Here is a 14,172-nt window from a genome sequence, read left to right as displayed (position 1 = left end):
ACCATATCTCAGTGCAATTGGTGCACTAATGTATCTTGCTAATTGTACAAGACCTGATATATCATTTGCAGTAAATTTATTAGCAAGATTTAGTTCCTCGCCTACAAGACGACATTGGAATGGTATTAAACATATTTTTCGCTATCTCCAAGGAACAATAGATCTTGGTTTATTTTATTCAAATAAATCCAAACCTGAATTGGTTGGTTATGCTGATGCTGGGTATTTATCCGACCCGCATAAAGCAAGGTCTCAGACTGGTTATTTATTTACATATGGAGGCACAGCCATTTCTTGGCGATCTACAAAGCAATCACTAGCCGCCACTTCATCGAATCATGCTGAAATAATAGCAATTCATGAAGCCAGTCGAGAATGTGTTTGGTTGAGATCAATGACCCACTATATCCGGAAGAATTGTGGGTTATCCTCCGGAAAAGAAAATCCTCCAACTATATTATATGAAGATAATGCAGCTTGTATAGCTCAATTGAAAGGAGGATACATTAAAGGAGATAGGACGAAACATATTTCACCAAAATTCTTTTTTACTCATGATTTACAAAAGAATGGTGAAATTGATGTGCAACAAATCCGATCAGATAATAATCTGACCGATTTATTTACCAAGGCATTACCAACTGCGACATTTGAGAAATTGGTGAAGAGTATTGGAATGCAACGATTAAAAGATCTCAAATGGCGTTTGCATCAGGGGGAGAAATTATTACACAAGAATAGTGTACTCTTTTTCCTTTACTAGGATTTTTGGTCCCACTGGGTTTTTCCCTGGTAAGGTTTTAACGAGGCATATTCTTTGTGTAATGGACATCCAAGGGGGAGTGTTATGAAATAACAAAAATGTGAATGTCCCTTTGTATTCCCAAGGGGATTAATTCATGATTTTATGGCTACTTATGTATATAAGTTACAATTCATAAATCCATTCATGTAGTGGAGAAACCGTTTCATAGGTTTCTTCATATTATTGTAGTAATGGATGTTTAATAGGATTTATGTACCTTTAATCTTGTAGTGCCTATATATAGAGGTACATTGAGACCCTTTGGGAGGACTTTTGTATCTTATTGAAATATAAGAATATTACTCTCCATTTCTCTACTTCTTTCTCTACTTCTTTCTCCAATATTTCACTTGATATTATAGTAGCTTATTTGATTAGTTTTATAACAATCACAGAATTATTTACAGCCCATTTCAGAAGAGATTCAATTAATCTAGATTCTGATTCTTAATCAATCAATTTTATAGTAGTAATAGCAATAACACATTACCATTCAAGACTAAAAGTTAATCAAGAAGTAAAATATTTTCCCAAATCAAGAAGCAATAACGCTATGATTGTCTTAGTGTTAATATTATGACTGTAAATCACAATATACAGCTCCACCATCTTAGGCAAAGGACTCAAGAAGAATTAGTCCCCTTTTAGTTTTTAGTATTTCCTCCACTTTTATTGATCAAGAAGCTCTAAATTTTCTATTCAAGACAAGAGGTTCATTCAAGAATTGCCAATTTTGTAGTATTCCATAAATATTGGTGATACATTTTCATTGCTCATGAATACCAGTATTCCAAATCAGGCAAAGTAGGTAGCAGCTGCAGGAAACCCGAACCCGAAGTTGCTGATGGCAAACTTTCAGCATCATACGACCTTGAAGTGATCAACAAAATTAAGCAACCTCCAAACGAATTACTTTGAAAACATCATTCAAGTTCTTGAGCCCTATCAATAAATCCAACATCATTTTGAACCCACCAATAATCTCAAGGTGAAAAACCATTAAAAATTAAAGAATCTGCAATTTTTTTTATAATTGCTAGATACTGGCATAGGACAGCTTATCGTGAGAATCATGAACTCAAGAATTTTGTGTATATAAACAAGCTATACCGGCATGTACCAATATTGCAAAAATTTCTTGATCTTTTTAGAGTCTAGGATTGAACTCTCAAGAGAATTAATCCATCAAAAATGAGTTCCGCACCACCCCCTCCATATTTTTGGCTTCCTAAGAATCTGCAGCCTAATGACGCTAACCCTGAGTGGCTGAACAAGGGAGACAATGCATGGCAGCTCACGGCAGCAACGCTTGTCGGTTTACAAAGTGTTCCAGGCCTGATAATCTTGTATGGAGGAGCTGTGAAGAAGAAATGGGCAGTAAATTCAGCTTTCATGGCATTATATGCTTTTGCTTGTGTTTTGGTTTGTTGGGTTTGCTGGGGATATCAACTTTCCTTTGGCAATGAATTGATCCCAATCTGGGGGAAAATTAACGTTGCATTGGAACAAAAGTACCTGTTGTCACCAGCATTTACTGGCAATTTTCCAAATGCAACTATGGTGTTTTTTCAGTTTGTTTTTGCTGCAATTACTTTGATTTTGATTGCTGGGGCTGTGTTGGGACGAATGAATTTTTATGCATGGATGCTGTTTGTTCCTCTGTGGCTAACATTTTCTTACACATTTGGAGCTTATACCATTTGGTCTCTTAACGGTTGGCTATCCTCAGCTGGGATCATTGATTATTCTGGTGGTTATGTTATCCATTTATCTTCAGGAGTTGCTGGCTTCACAGCTGCTTATTGGGTAAATTTTTCTCGTGAGATTTCTTAACTTCTGTTCTTCAGTTATAGATTTCCACCTACATTTCTTCTTTAATTTGATTAAAGATATCCAAGAAACATGTCTATGAAATTGTGACATTGTTAGAATTTTGTAATTAAGAAATTGGGTAAAAAGCAAAAAAAAAAAAAGGCCCTTCGTAGTAAATTTAATATATTGAAAAGCTCTTGTAATTTCAAAACGTACAAAACGATACCTCATGCTTTGAACTAAATTGTAAAGACGACGGAATCCGGTAAAATTAACAAAAATGACGTACTAGAATCTAAAAACAAATGATGTTATTGAGCTGCCTTTACTTAGTTATATCAGGGTATTTTTGTCATTTTGTCCATCCCCGTTAATTTTACCGGATACTATCACCTTTACTATTTAGTTCAAATCAAGTGATGTGTTATAGGTTTTGAAACTATGAGAGATTTTTTTATATATTAAGTTTATCACATGGAATTTTTTTGTTTTTTACCCTAAGAAATTTTCCAAGAAACATGTCCATCACACCATTCAAAGAAGTCGTATTGCTTTGCTAACAACGAAGGAAAATTTCGAGGTTCTTAATTTGTCTAGTGGGATGAAGTTTGGATATCTCGTTTTTTTCTTGATATTCAATCTTCCAAGAAAATTTGTGCTGCAACTATTGAATAAGAACCTAGAATGAAATTTACAACTTCATCTAGAAGTTTTAAGTGTAAAAAGACAGGGTTTTGTCTGGTGCTTTTATGTTTTAGCATATTTATATTTAACAAAAGTAGTAGTATCATTTTGTCTCTGAAAGCCAATTACTGCACGACTTGGGCTTATGTAGATATTGACAAATTATTTTTCTTTAGGCAAAACACACTTTACCCCCTTGTGATTTAGCACTTTTTTACATAACTCCCCTATAGTTTTCAAAACTATACATAACCCCTAATGGTTTAGATTAAAGTGTCAAAATGACGAAATTTGCATTCCATAACGGAGTCAACTAAAATGTCAAAAGTAGTCCTATGTAAAGTTGAAATTATTTATTAACCACAGGGGGTTATGTATATATTTTTAAAACTATAAGGGGTTATATGGTAAAACACTAAATCATACGGAGTAAGAGTGTCATGCATATTATGTTTATATATTTTGACCACTTCAGCCATTCTAGTTTTTAAATAAGGATAGTTTTGATATTTTTATGGGTTTCGTTACAAATGATCATATTCGTCATTTTAACATTTTTAATCCAAATTATGAGGGGATTATATATAGTTTATGAAATTATAGGAGGTTATGTGAAAAATTACTAAAGTATGGGAGGTAAAGTGTATTTTGCCCTTTTCTTTCAATACTTGAAAAAGCATTATACTGCACTTCAAAGGAACAAGACATATAGCATTCTTTCAATAGTTTTTTCTTTTGGTCTGTTTGCTTAGCAAAATTTGTCGTAACCTTTTACCGAAAATAGAAATAAATTCCAAGCTACTTAATTCTTGTAGAATATTCAAGTCTCACTGGCTTTGGCTTTCTTAGATACAAAAAAAAAAAAAAAAAAAGGTCATTTATATATAAGATATGAATCGGTGCCATTAATATAAACTCTCCAAAAAAATAAAGAAAAAACAGTCATTTTTCAAGGAAAAACTGAACTTCAATATTTCAATTCCATCTAATCTACAAAGTTTAAACAATTAGAAGATGCAAAATTGAATAACTTAACTCATACAATTGATGAGACTTTTTGTTCTAAAAAAATGATCATCAGGTTGGTCCTCGTTTGACAAAGGACAGACAAAATTTTCCTCCAAACAACATCTTGCTAATGCTAGCTGGTGCTGGCCTGCTGTGGATGGGGTGGACAGGGTTCAATGGTGGAGACCCCTATGCTGCTAGTATTGATGCTTCTTTGGCAGTCTTGAACACTCATGTTTGTACTGCTACCAGCTTATTAACATGGCTTATACTCGATATTGTTTTCTTTGGCAAAGCTTCTGTTATTGGTGTTGTTCAAGGCATGATCACTGGCTTAGTTTGTATCACCCCAGCAGCTGGTATATAATTATCTCTCAGCTTCTTTCTTTTTCTTACTCGTGTTGGTTAATTTTCTATACATTGATAGTATATATACTATCAGATTCAAATGCATGACAACTAATTTTAAATTGAATTGGAAATCCAAATTTTATATATGTGTCATTCATCTAATTCTGTTAGTGTATGTATTATTACAGTATATAGAAAATTAATTCTTGTTGCTGTTATGCTTTTTGATTTTTTTTTTCAACCTAATATCACCATCTCAACAGCTATACACTTTTGTGCTTTGTCCCCACTCTGTTTGTATTGGTACTAACTTGGGCATATTTAAAATTTTTATTGCAATACAATACCGTTTTATTACTTTATGTTTCAACATGCTTTAATAATCTCCTGTTTGTCTTCTTCTTTAAAGCATCATTGAAGCCGTCCACATTAATTGTTAATCAGCCACATTCATTACAACACCTTAAATTTATGTGACTAAAAAATTGAATAAGTAGTACTACAGTTGAGGTTGCTTTAATGGCCCTTTTAATTATCACAGACCTGTCGTGTTGAACTAATAGAATGGTACCCTAAAGAAATTGTAGAATCTTCTTGCCTTTGATTCCTAAAGTTTAGCGATTAAGAAGGTTGAATAGCGAAAGAAAAAAGGTTAATGTAAATTAATTAAAGTTTAAGACCTTCAATGAAAAAGTAAAGATTGCATTTATAGAAAGTAATAAGGATTAATCTTCTATACATAATCTAAATTTGAATTGGAAACCCAAATTTTGCATATGTGTCATGCAACCAGCCAAACATGATAGTATCTGTACAGTCAGTGTATATAATAAGATTTACTCAAATAATAATAATAAAGTCTAAATGGTTACAAATGAGACGAAATTATATTCTCAATTCGTGCTACATGTGCCATGCTAGACTACTTCTCAATTAATCAAGAACCCTTCTATCTTCTGGTTGTAGGTGTTGTTCAAGGATGGGCAGCCATACTAATGGGACTTTGCTCAGGTGCTATACCTTGGTTCACTATGATGGTTGTGCACAAAAAGTCTCAGCTACTTCAAAGAGTTGATGACACAATGGCTGTTTTCCACACTCATGCTGTGGCTGGAACCCTTGGAGGAATCCTCACTGGTTTATTTGCCGAACCGAATTTATGCAGTTTGTTCTATGGGAAGCCTGGAAGTTATACTGGCCTATTTTATGGCTTTCACAACAGCAAAGCCCGTGATGGGTTCAGACAAATAGGATTGCAGCTTATTGGAGTGCTTTTTGTGGTTGCTCTTAATGTTGTTAGTACGAGTTTGATCTGTCTTCTAATACAACTTCTTGTCCCACTGAGAATGACAGAGGAAGATATGGAGGTTGGTGATGAAGCTGCCCATGGAGAAGAAGCTTATGCTATTTGGGGCCAAGGTGAAAGGCTTGAGAATTCAAGGATTTCAGTTAATGATGTTGAACTTGGAGCACCTAGGACTAAGGAATCAAGGCTTGAGACGACATGAGATGAGAAAATTTGATGGCTTTTCAAGTGAAAATATTGGAAATGTATGCTTGCCTTAATTTTTCTACAATATGTTTCTTTTGTGGGAAAACAGACTTTTAGTTTGACCAAGTTTTATTTCCTAAAAAAGAAATTGTATGCTTGTCAATGTGGAGGACGCGTTATCCAACTCAAAGAAGATCAATTGTAGTGGAGAAATATAAAAAAAAAATGCATGTTGTCACTTAACTTGAAAATGTTATTAAGTGTAACCTTATTAAATTTGTCAAGAAGCAAAGTTTTTCTATGATTTATGTACAAGTATATTTTGCATGATCAATGTGAAAGATAAAAAAAAATTCACCTTCATTTGAGTTTAAAAAACAAAAAAAAAAATCAACTAAATGAATGTGGTTCAACTAATTGCTATTTGGTCCCTTCCTTTAGGTTGGTAATTGGTGGCCAAACGTGTAGTTTTAGTTCCCTCAAGTTTGGGGTTAACATATTTAATCCCTTAACTTTCAAGGGTTTGACAATTTAGATTACCCTAATTGCTCTCGTTTGCAAGAAGTTACAAATATACAAATGATTTAAATACAAGCCAAGTGCATCTCCATTGCTTGCAAAAACTCATAAAAGGCTCACCAATTGCTTCTGACGTTCCACTAAAACCTCCACTAGTACTTCACACCGATCCTGGCCTAAAGGTTGCCTCAGTAACCTATAATTGATCAATGTTTTGAAAGTGTAGAATTGCCACAATTTTTAAGAGATCAAACAAGAGGAAATGCAAAACTCAATCTTGCAACATATACATACACGCACAAATATATGTAAGGGTATTTATGTACGTACTTGTTTTGTGTTTTATTTTAATATTATATACTAGTGAAAAAGGCACACCTTATGGATGTGCAAATTTAAAAGAAAAGTTTTCATAATAAAAGGGTAGTTTTAAATTTTAGTATACAATAATGGTAGAAGTTATTAGAAGTTTGATTTGCAAAGAAAAAAAAAAGAAGTTATTGGAAGTTTTTTGAAAGGAAGTAAGTTTCTTAGTTTGTTTATAGAGTATATATATGTATGTGTGTGTATATATCTGTATATACATATATATATATATATATATATATATATATATATATACATATATATATATATATATATATATATATATATATATATATATATATATATATATATATATATATGTAGGGTAAAACTAGAACAATAAATGATGACAAAAAAATTTTTAAAACCAAAGGCAAGTCTTATGCTTTGTGTATACCAGTCAGAAGTGCGTGCACTATGTGGGTGCATATTAAAAAACATTTGCAAAGGAAAAAAAATTGTTGATGATTATGGAAACTTTAACAGGCTTATAAATGAAAGTATTTTTTTTTAAAGAAAGGAAGTTATCGGTGGTTTTGTGCTAATTACTATGTTATTGAATAGTGGAGACCTAACATAGAAAAAAATATACTAGCAGTGTGCAGCAATTATGGGAAGACTATGGTGGCAACAGTTACGTAGAAGTGAGAAGTTTAGTAGATAAAATGTGAGTATATCATGCTAAATGATGAAAGAGCACATTTAAAATAACAAATAATGACATATTCTTTCATACGCTGATAATATATACATTATCAGCACGGAATGAATGACAACTATATAAAATTTGAATTTGAAATTTAACTTTTATATATGTGTCATAATTTCAACGGTATAAGTGTATATACTGTTAGTGTATATAAAATAAACTCATCTTTTAATGCCAAACTCTTTACTCAAGCTTTATATATGAAGAGGCTAGTGTAGGGTTGCACACGAGTTGAGCCACTTGCGAGTAGATCGAGTCAAAATTCGACTTGGATTCGGTCAATATCGAGATCGAAATGACCAAATTGAACTCGAACTCAAGTTCAAAAATACTCAACTCGTTAGTTTGCAAGTCGATTTTTTTATATATATACATATATATATTATTTTAATAGTGAAATTACTTATATATTTTTAATATTTTATTATTTGTTAAAAATATTGTTTTATTTATTTTTTTATAAAATTAAGTAATTATTTTTTAATTTTTTGATTTGAGCTCGAGTTTTATATTAAGAACTCATAAAGTTCGAACTCGAGTTCAATCTTGATAAAATTAAGTCGAGACTTAATTCAATTAGGTCAAAATTCAACTCGATTCAATTCGTTTGCAACCCTAGATTAGTGGAAGAGACACACTCTATGGGGCACGCAAATTGAAAATAAAATTTTTTTCTCAATAAAAGGGTCGCATTGGAACAAAAGTAGAAGTTATTGGAAGTTTGATTTGCCAAAAAAAGGGAAGCCGGTGGATTTTTTTTTTTGAAGGAAGTTATTGGAATTTAAAATAAAAGAAATTATTGTAAGTTGTTAAAATCGAGTAAGTATCATTACTTTGTTTTTGGTGGTTATATGTGTAAATTCTTACTTATTTGGGGGTAAAATTGAAAAAAAATAATGATAAAAAATTTTGACATTAAAAGCAATGCTTACGCTTTTTACATTCAAAGATAGAAAGATGTATTATTTGTATGGATTCACTTTTTTTTTTTCCAAAAACTGTTTTTGTTTTTGGAGTCTAGAATAACAACTCCAAAAACACACACAATCTCAAATATAACTTACAAAAATAAATAAAAAATAACAAAATTTTACCAAATCATAAATATTTTCTTTTTCCATCCATTATCACCATCCACCACTGCCAGCACATCTCCACTCCTCCCTCCTTTTTCTCAACCTCTACCAGAGAAATTTCTAAAATTATGATGAATTTTAAAAAAATTCTACAAAGAGGGCATTTTGAATGTGAGATTCCATCCAAGGGGTCTTCGCATTCAGTAAATGCGAGCTTCCTGAATTTTGCAACCAACAAAATGCAAAAAAAAAAAAAAAAAAAAAGAGGTCACAGACCTTGCATTGGATAAATGATCCAATGCAAGGTCAGGGTTCTGCATGTTGTATTACGCGACCACACAATATGCGACCTCATGGTAGCGTATTGTTGTCGCATTTTCTGCACCGGGGTTGCGAAGTGTAATACGCGACGTAGTGGTCGCGTTTTTTTCTTTGCAGGCGTGGATTGTAATACGCGGCCACCAATACGCGACCTTGTTGTCACGTATTGGGGTCGCGTTTTTCAATTTTCTGCAGTTTCTGCAGGAATTCATGCACAACCAATTTTTTGACTATTAACCCCAAAAACCAACAATGCATTTTAAATCATTTGTTTACTAATTTGTACCTTACACGCATATGCAAAATGATAAATACATGCATTCTACCCTTTTTTAACGGATCAAAAATACCTTTAATACAAATCAAGGGGTTGAGTTGGTGGACCGAAATTGGTTGGGGAGTCTTGTTGAGGTAGTAAAAGTGGCAAATTAGGAGGGGAGAGACGCGGCTTGGTTTTAGCTTGGCAGAAATGGGTTCTGAGCAGGGGTCCAAGCTCTACAATGGCGGAGAGCTTTTGACAAGAAAGATGTGAGGGATTTCATCTGCCGAGATGTGCGCGATTTCGTCTACAATGGTGGAGAGCTGAGATGCTTGGACCGGTGTCTACCTCAGCAAAAGAGAAGAGAGAGTGAGCTCCAATTTCTGCCGGTAGGAGACGGATTTGAATTCCGTAATTAGGAGCTTCAGATTGAGTACCTCGCATTCGACAAATGCAAGTTACCTCACCTCGCATTTGCCGAATGCGAGCTTCGTGTTCTCTTTTTTACTTTTTCCCAAAACAATTCTCGTTTTTCTTGAAATATTGACCTCGCATTTATGAAATGCGAAGTCTTTGAACTCGCATTTCACAAATGTGAAGATCATAATGCTAGAACCAGCTTAAAAAATTGCCTCCCTTGTAGAATAACTTTTTTTTTCATCACAATTTAAGAATTTTCTCGAAATATTCTAACTATTAAAAAAATATCGACACCATTTTTACTAAATTAAAATTGCATAATCATCAATTCATGCCTATATTTCATATTTTTATCATCTTCTAAAAAGCAAATTTCAACAAAATGCTTCCAAAATATTTGTTTATAAAACTTTGTCAAGGAAACTTTTGAATTCCATATTTATTAATTTCTTAGATAACTTTTGTTTCCTTGAGGTCAAAGATTTTAAGGTTAATATTATACAATTTAGAAAGATAGTAAGGTTATCAGACTGTCAATAATGTGTTTCGCCAAATACAAAAGAAACCTTTAGTTTTATCTTCAATCCATACATTATACAAGTCAAGTTCAGAAAAATGTTGAAATTATAGTGAAATTATATGAAATTTAAAAATATTCACACCTTTAGTTATATTAAAAAAATATCCACACCATTTTTACTAAATTAAAATTGCATAATCATCAATTCATACCTATATTTCATATTTTTATCATCTGCTAAAATACAAATTTCAACAAAATGCTTCCAAAATATTTTTTTATAAAACTTTGTCAAGGAAACTTTTGAATTCCATGTTAATTAATTTCTTAGATAACTTTTGTTTCCTTGAGATCAAAGATTTTAAGGTTAATATTATACAATTTAGAAAGATAGTAAGGTTATCAGACTGTCAATAATGTGTTTCGCAAAAAACAAAAGAAACCTTTAGTTTTATCTTCAATCCGTACATTATACAAGTAAAGTTCAGAAAAATGTTGAAATTATAGTGAAATTATATGAAATTTAAGTTAAAGAACTCTATAAGATGGTTTGTTTCTAGTTTAAAGTATATTGATTCTAAGTTTTGTAACCTAAATTCTAACTTTATAACTGCTTTATGTATCATTGAAATAAAATTACAAATTATTAAGTTCAAAAGGAAAAATAAAAGTGAAACTAAGCAAAAAATATATTCCAAGGTGATTGGGAAATATATACCATAAACCTTTGTTCAGCAAACAATATTATATATGCGAAATAAACATATAATTAGAAAATGTGTCAAGATTATTAATAAAATTCTCAAAAAAATTGATAAAAATAAAAAAAAATATAGACAAAAATAAAGATTTATAGATTCCCTGATTTTTTTTTAATGAAAACTCGCAATCCAAACAATGTAGCATCACATTAAAGAAGTGATTTACCCCGAACCCAGAATCGTATATACGTCCTAATTCTAAAATAACCGGGATTTGTTACTCCAGCAACTCTCCGAATCTATTTACCCACCAACTTTTCCTTCGTAATTGTGAAAATAAAGCCAGTTCTTCATAGTCTTTGGATTAGAAAAAGGAGGGGGAAAATAGCAGTAAGGAGCGAAATTCTAATGAGTGAAGCGGTTGGGAGGGTACGAGGATGATTACTAGTCGGAGAAGAAAAAGGAGAGAGGGCAATGATGTTGAGAATGAGACTCAGTAAGCAGAGGAGGAAATCTAATGATTATGGAAAGAAAAAGGGGAGAAATATAGATGATGAGAAAAATGCTGTTTTGATATCCAAATTTTGACACATGAGCAGTTTTAATCCCCAAACTTTGGACAAAAACAAATCTGATACCCAAACTTTCAATTTTTGAGCACATTTAGTAACCTTAGTGATTTTTTTTCCAAATTGCTACTTGAAAGAATCGTGTGATAGTCATATGTTCGGCAAATATTGTGTAAAAAATCCCACAAAAACGTAAAATATCTTTCTGACACTAAGGTGAAGATGAAATGCAGCAAAAGAAGCAGAAAAGGAATAAGATGAGCAGAGTTAGGCAAGTGACTAAAGTTTTTAAAATATTTTTCTTAGTACTTGGTGTCAAAAGGATATTTTACATTTTTTGATATTTTTTTAATGCAATAATGGTCGGACACGCGACTATCATATGACTCTTTCTGATAGCATTTTGTAAAAAAATCGTTAAAGGTACTAAATGTGCTCAAATATTGAAAGTTTGGGTACCGAATTTGTTTTTGTCCAAAATTTGGGGATTAAAACTGTTCATGTGCCAAATTTTGGATACCAAAACTACATTTTTCTCTATAGATGATGGTGGGAAGAAGAATGAGGCGAGAGAACAATAGAGGCGGAGAAGTTGGGAAGAAGTAGTGGAGTCTACATTTTGCCATCTTTGATGGCGAGAATGATGATGGAACTAGTGGAAGATCAGAGTAGCTTAGAGTACCAGAGAATGATGGAACGAGCTGTTTGTTGAGAATCTGATTCGTGGGAAAGGGAAGTTTTCCCGTTCAATTATCAAAGTCTCGGATGGCATCCCTTGGCATTTATGATGTTTATGCTGCATTAGTTGCAGTTGTTAATATGAAATTTCCTAGAATTGAGGGGGAGTTGTTGAAAAGGATCATATTACAACTCCAAAGAGCTTAGAAGCACAATGACAAGTTATTATTGGTTCGTCTGCCCAATTTATTTTTTATGGTTTTACATTTTTTGATTCGTTATTTTGTCAAATTTAGCTGAGATTTTTTTTTTCTATTGTTTGTTTTGGTTAGTGTTTTTGTTTACAGCCTCAATTATTGGCAGCAGTAATGTTTATAGCCTTTTATTAACAGATTTTTCTTAGATTTTTAGACTCCTTTTATTAATAGAACATTAGCTGATTAAATGAGTATTTTTTTGAATTGCAAGTACACTCGATAAATTAATAAATTATTAATTTATCAATTAATTAATACATTCTTAAATTAATAGAATTTATATGGTTCCAAGGTTATTAATTTATAAAAGGTTTTACTGTATTATGTGAAATAACCTAAGGCTATCATATCAAATAAAAATTATAATAAAGCACCAACAATCACCAAATTGCTTAAAGCTTTCAATTGCTCGATTGATTTTTTTTTCTTTTTTTGGTCATTTTGCTCATCAAATTTATGAAAGTGTGATATTTTGACCTCTCCTTTAGTTTCCACAATTAATTTAGATATGTGGAAAAGTATGTGACATGCACACTTCATCTTTTAGGACAGTTTTGAAGTGACAAAAAAAATATCTTTACAAGTTTAGAGGGTAAAATGATACACAGAAAGTTAGCATTAAGAAAGGTTAGTGGACAAAATTGAAATAAGGAAAAGAGTTTACTTAACTAACTACTAAAAAAATATAAAGTTAGGGTTCATGAATATGTGATATCTCAAAGTGCCTTACATACTCACATTTTTTTCTTCTGGCTACCGCGCATGCACGAAGGAAGTGATAGACCTGTAAATGAGAGGTCTCCAATTCGATAATCTCTCACTTATACTAAAATAAAAAATAGAAGAAAGTTTGAGCTAAAATTTCGTCACCTTCGAACTAAGAAAAGTAAATTAAGATAAAAAAAAATAGACAATCTTAATAAATTGAAAGGTTGATGTAAAACTAATTTTCATTCAATTTTCTTTTCAAAAAGTTAAACTTGATGTTTAAATTGTAATTTTCTAGGAAAAAAATTTTGAAATATTTTCTCAACACATTTTGTAATTATCTTTTTAAATCAACCATGTCTCAAATCGGTACATTATATTTTTCTGTAAAAACTCTTTAAAAAAATTATTACAATTCAAACGGGCACAATTACATGCACTTGGATGCTCCTATATATTACAATTTACAACAACCATTTTTCTCCATTTTTTAAGGGTCCGTTTGATAAAACTGAAGCCTGAAAACTGAAATTTGAAATTTGAATCTATTAAGTTATTGAATTGTTAAATACAAAATCTAGTACATTTAAGTGTATATGATATTAAGTGATAAGTGAATAAATTAACACTTTTTCAGAGCGAGTTCTACTTAGAAAATTCAGTGTCATTTAATTAATTTAAATATTTTATTTTTAACTATCTAATGCGTCTTAAAAATTCAGATATAAATTCATTAAATTTAGTTATCAAACAAGGCCTTCAACCCAAACATCTCATTCACGCTCCTCTCCCCGTCACAGCAACAAATTTTTTTTTTGGTTCTAGTAAATCAGCAAGAAACCCAGGGTTAATTTCGTCAAAATGCCCAGCAGAAGTAACTGGGACCTGCTTTATAAGCTAACTCTCCAAGTTCTAGG

General features: G+C 31.8%; 1 protein-coding gene across 1 annotated transcript; it reads left to right on the top strand.

The window, feature by feature from the left end:
* The first annotated feature begins 1,948 nt into the window (after nt 1–1,948).
* On the top strand, nt 1,949–6,395 carry LOC113704805 (ammonium transporter 2 member 5-like). The gene is made up of 3 exons (XM_027226677.2): nt 1,949–2,611; nt 4,383–4,668; nt 5,627–6,395. The coding sequence occupies exons 1-3, from the start codon at nt 1,997–1,999 to the stop codon at nt 6,166–6,168; spliced, it is 1,443 nt and encodes a 480-aa protein (XP_027082478.1). The 5' UTR covers nt 1,949–1,996; the 3' UTR covers nt 6,169–6,395.
* Nucleotides 6,396–14,172: the final 7,777 nt, after the last annotated feature.

The sequence above is a fragment of the Coffea arabica genome, chromosome 8e (assembly GCF_036785885.1).
Source record: "Coffea arabica cultivar ET-39 chromosome 8e, Coffea Arabica ET-39 HiFi, whole genome shotgun sequence".
NCBI lineage: Eukaryota > Viridiplantae > Streptophyta > Magnoliopsida > Gentianales > Rubiaceae > Coffea > Coffea arabica.
Note: the sequence above shows the minus strand (reverse complement) of the source record. Positions and strands in the feature narration are given on the sequence as shown.

Coding starts and splice junctions, on each gene's coding strand:
- LOC113704805 (XM_027226677.2), top strand. CDS start 1,997: ATGAGTTCCGCACCACCCCCTCCATATTTTTGGCTTCCTAAGAATCTG. Junction 2,612..4,382: donor GCTTCACAGCTGCTTATTGG/GTAAATTTTTCT, acceptor AATGATCATCAG/GTTGGTCCTCGTTTGACAAA. Junction 4,669..5,626: donor TTGTATCACCCCAGCAGCTG/GTATATAATTAT, acceptor TTCTGGTTGTAG/GTGTTGTTCAAGGATGGGCA.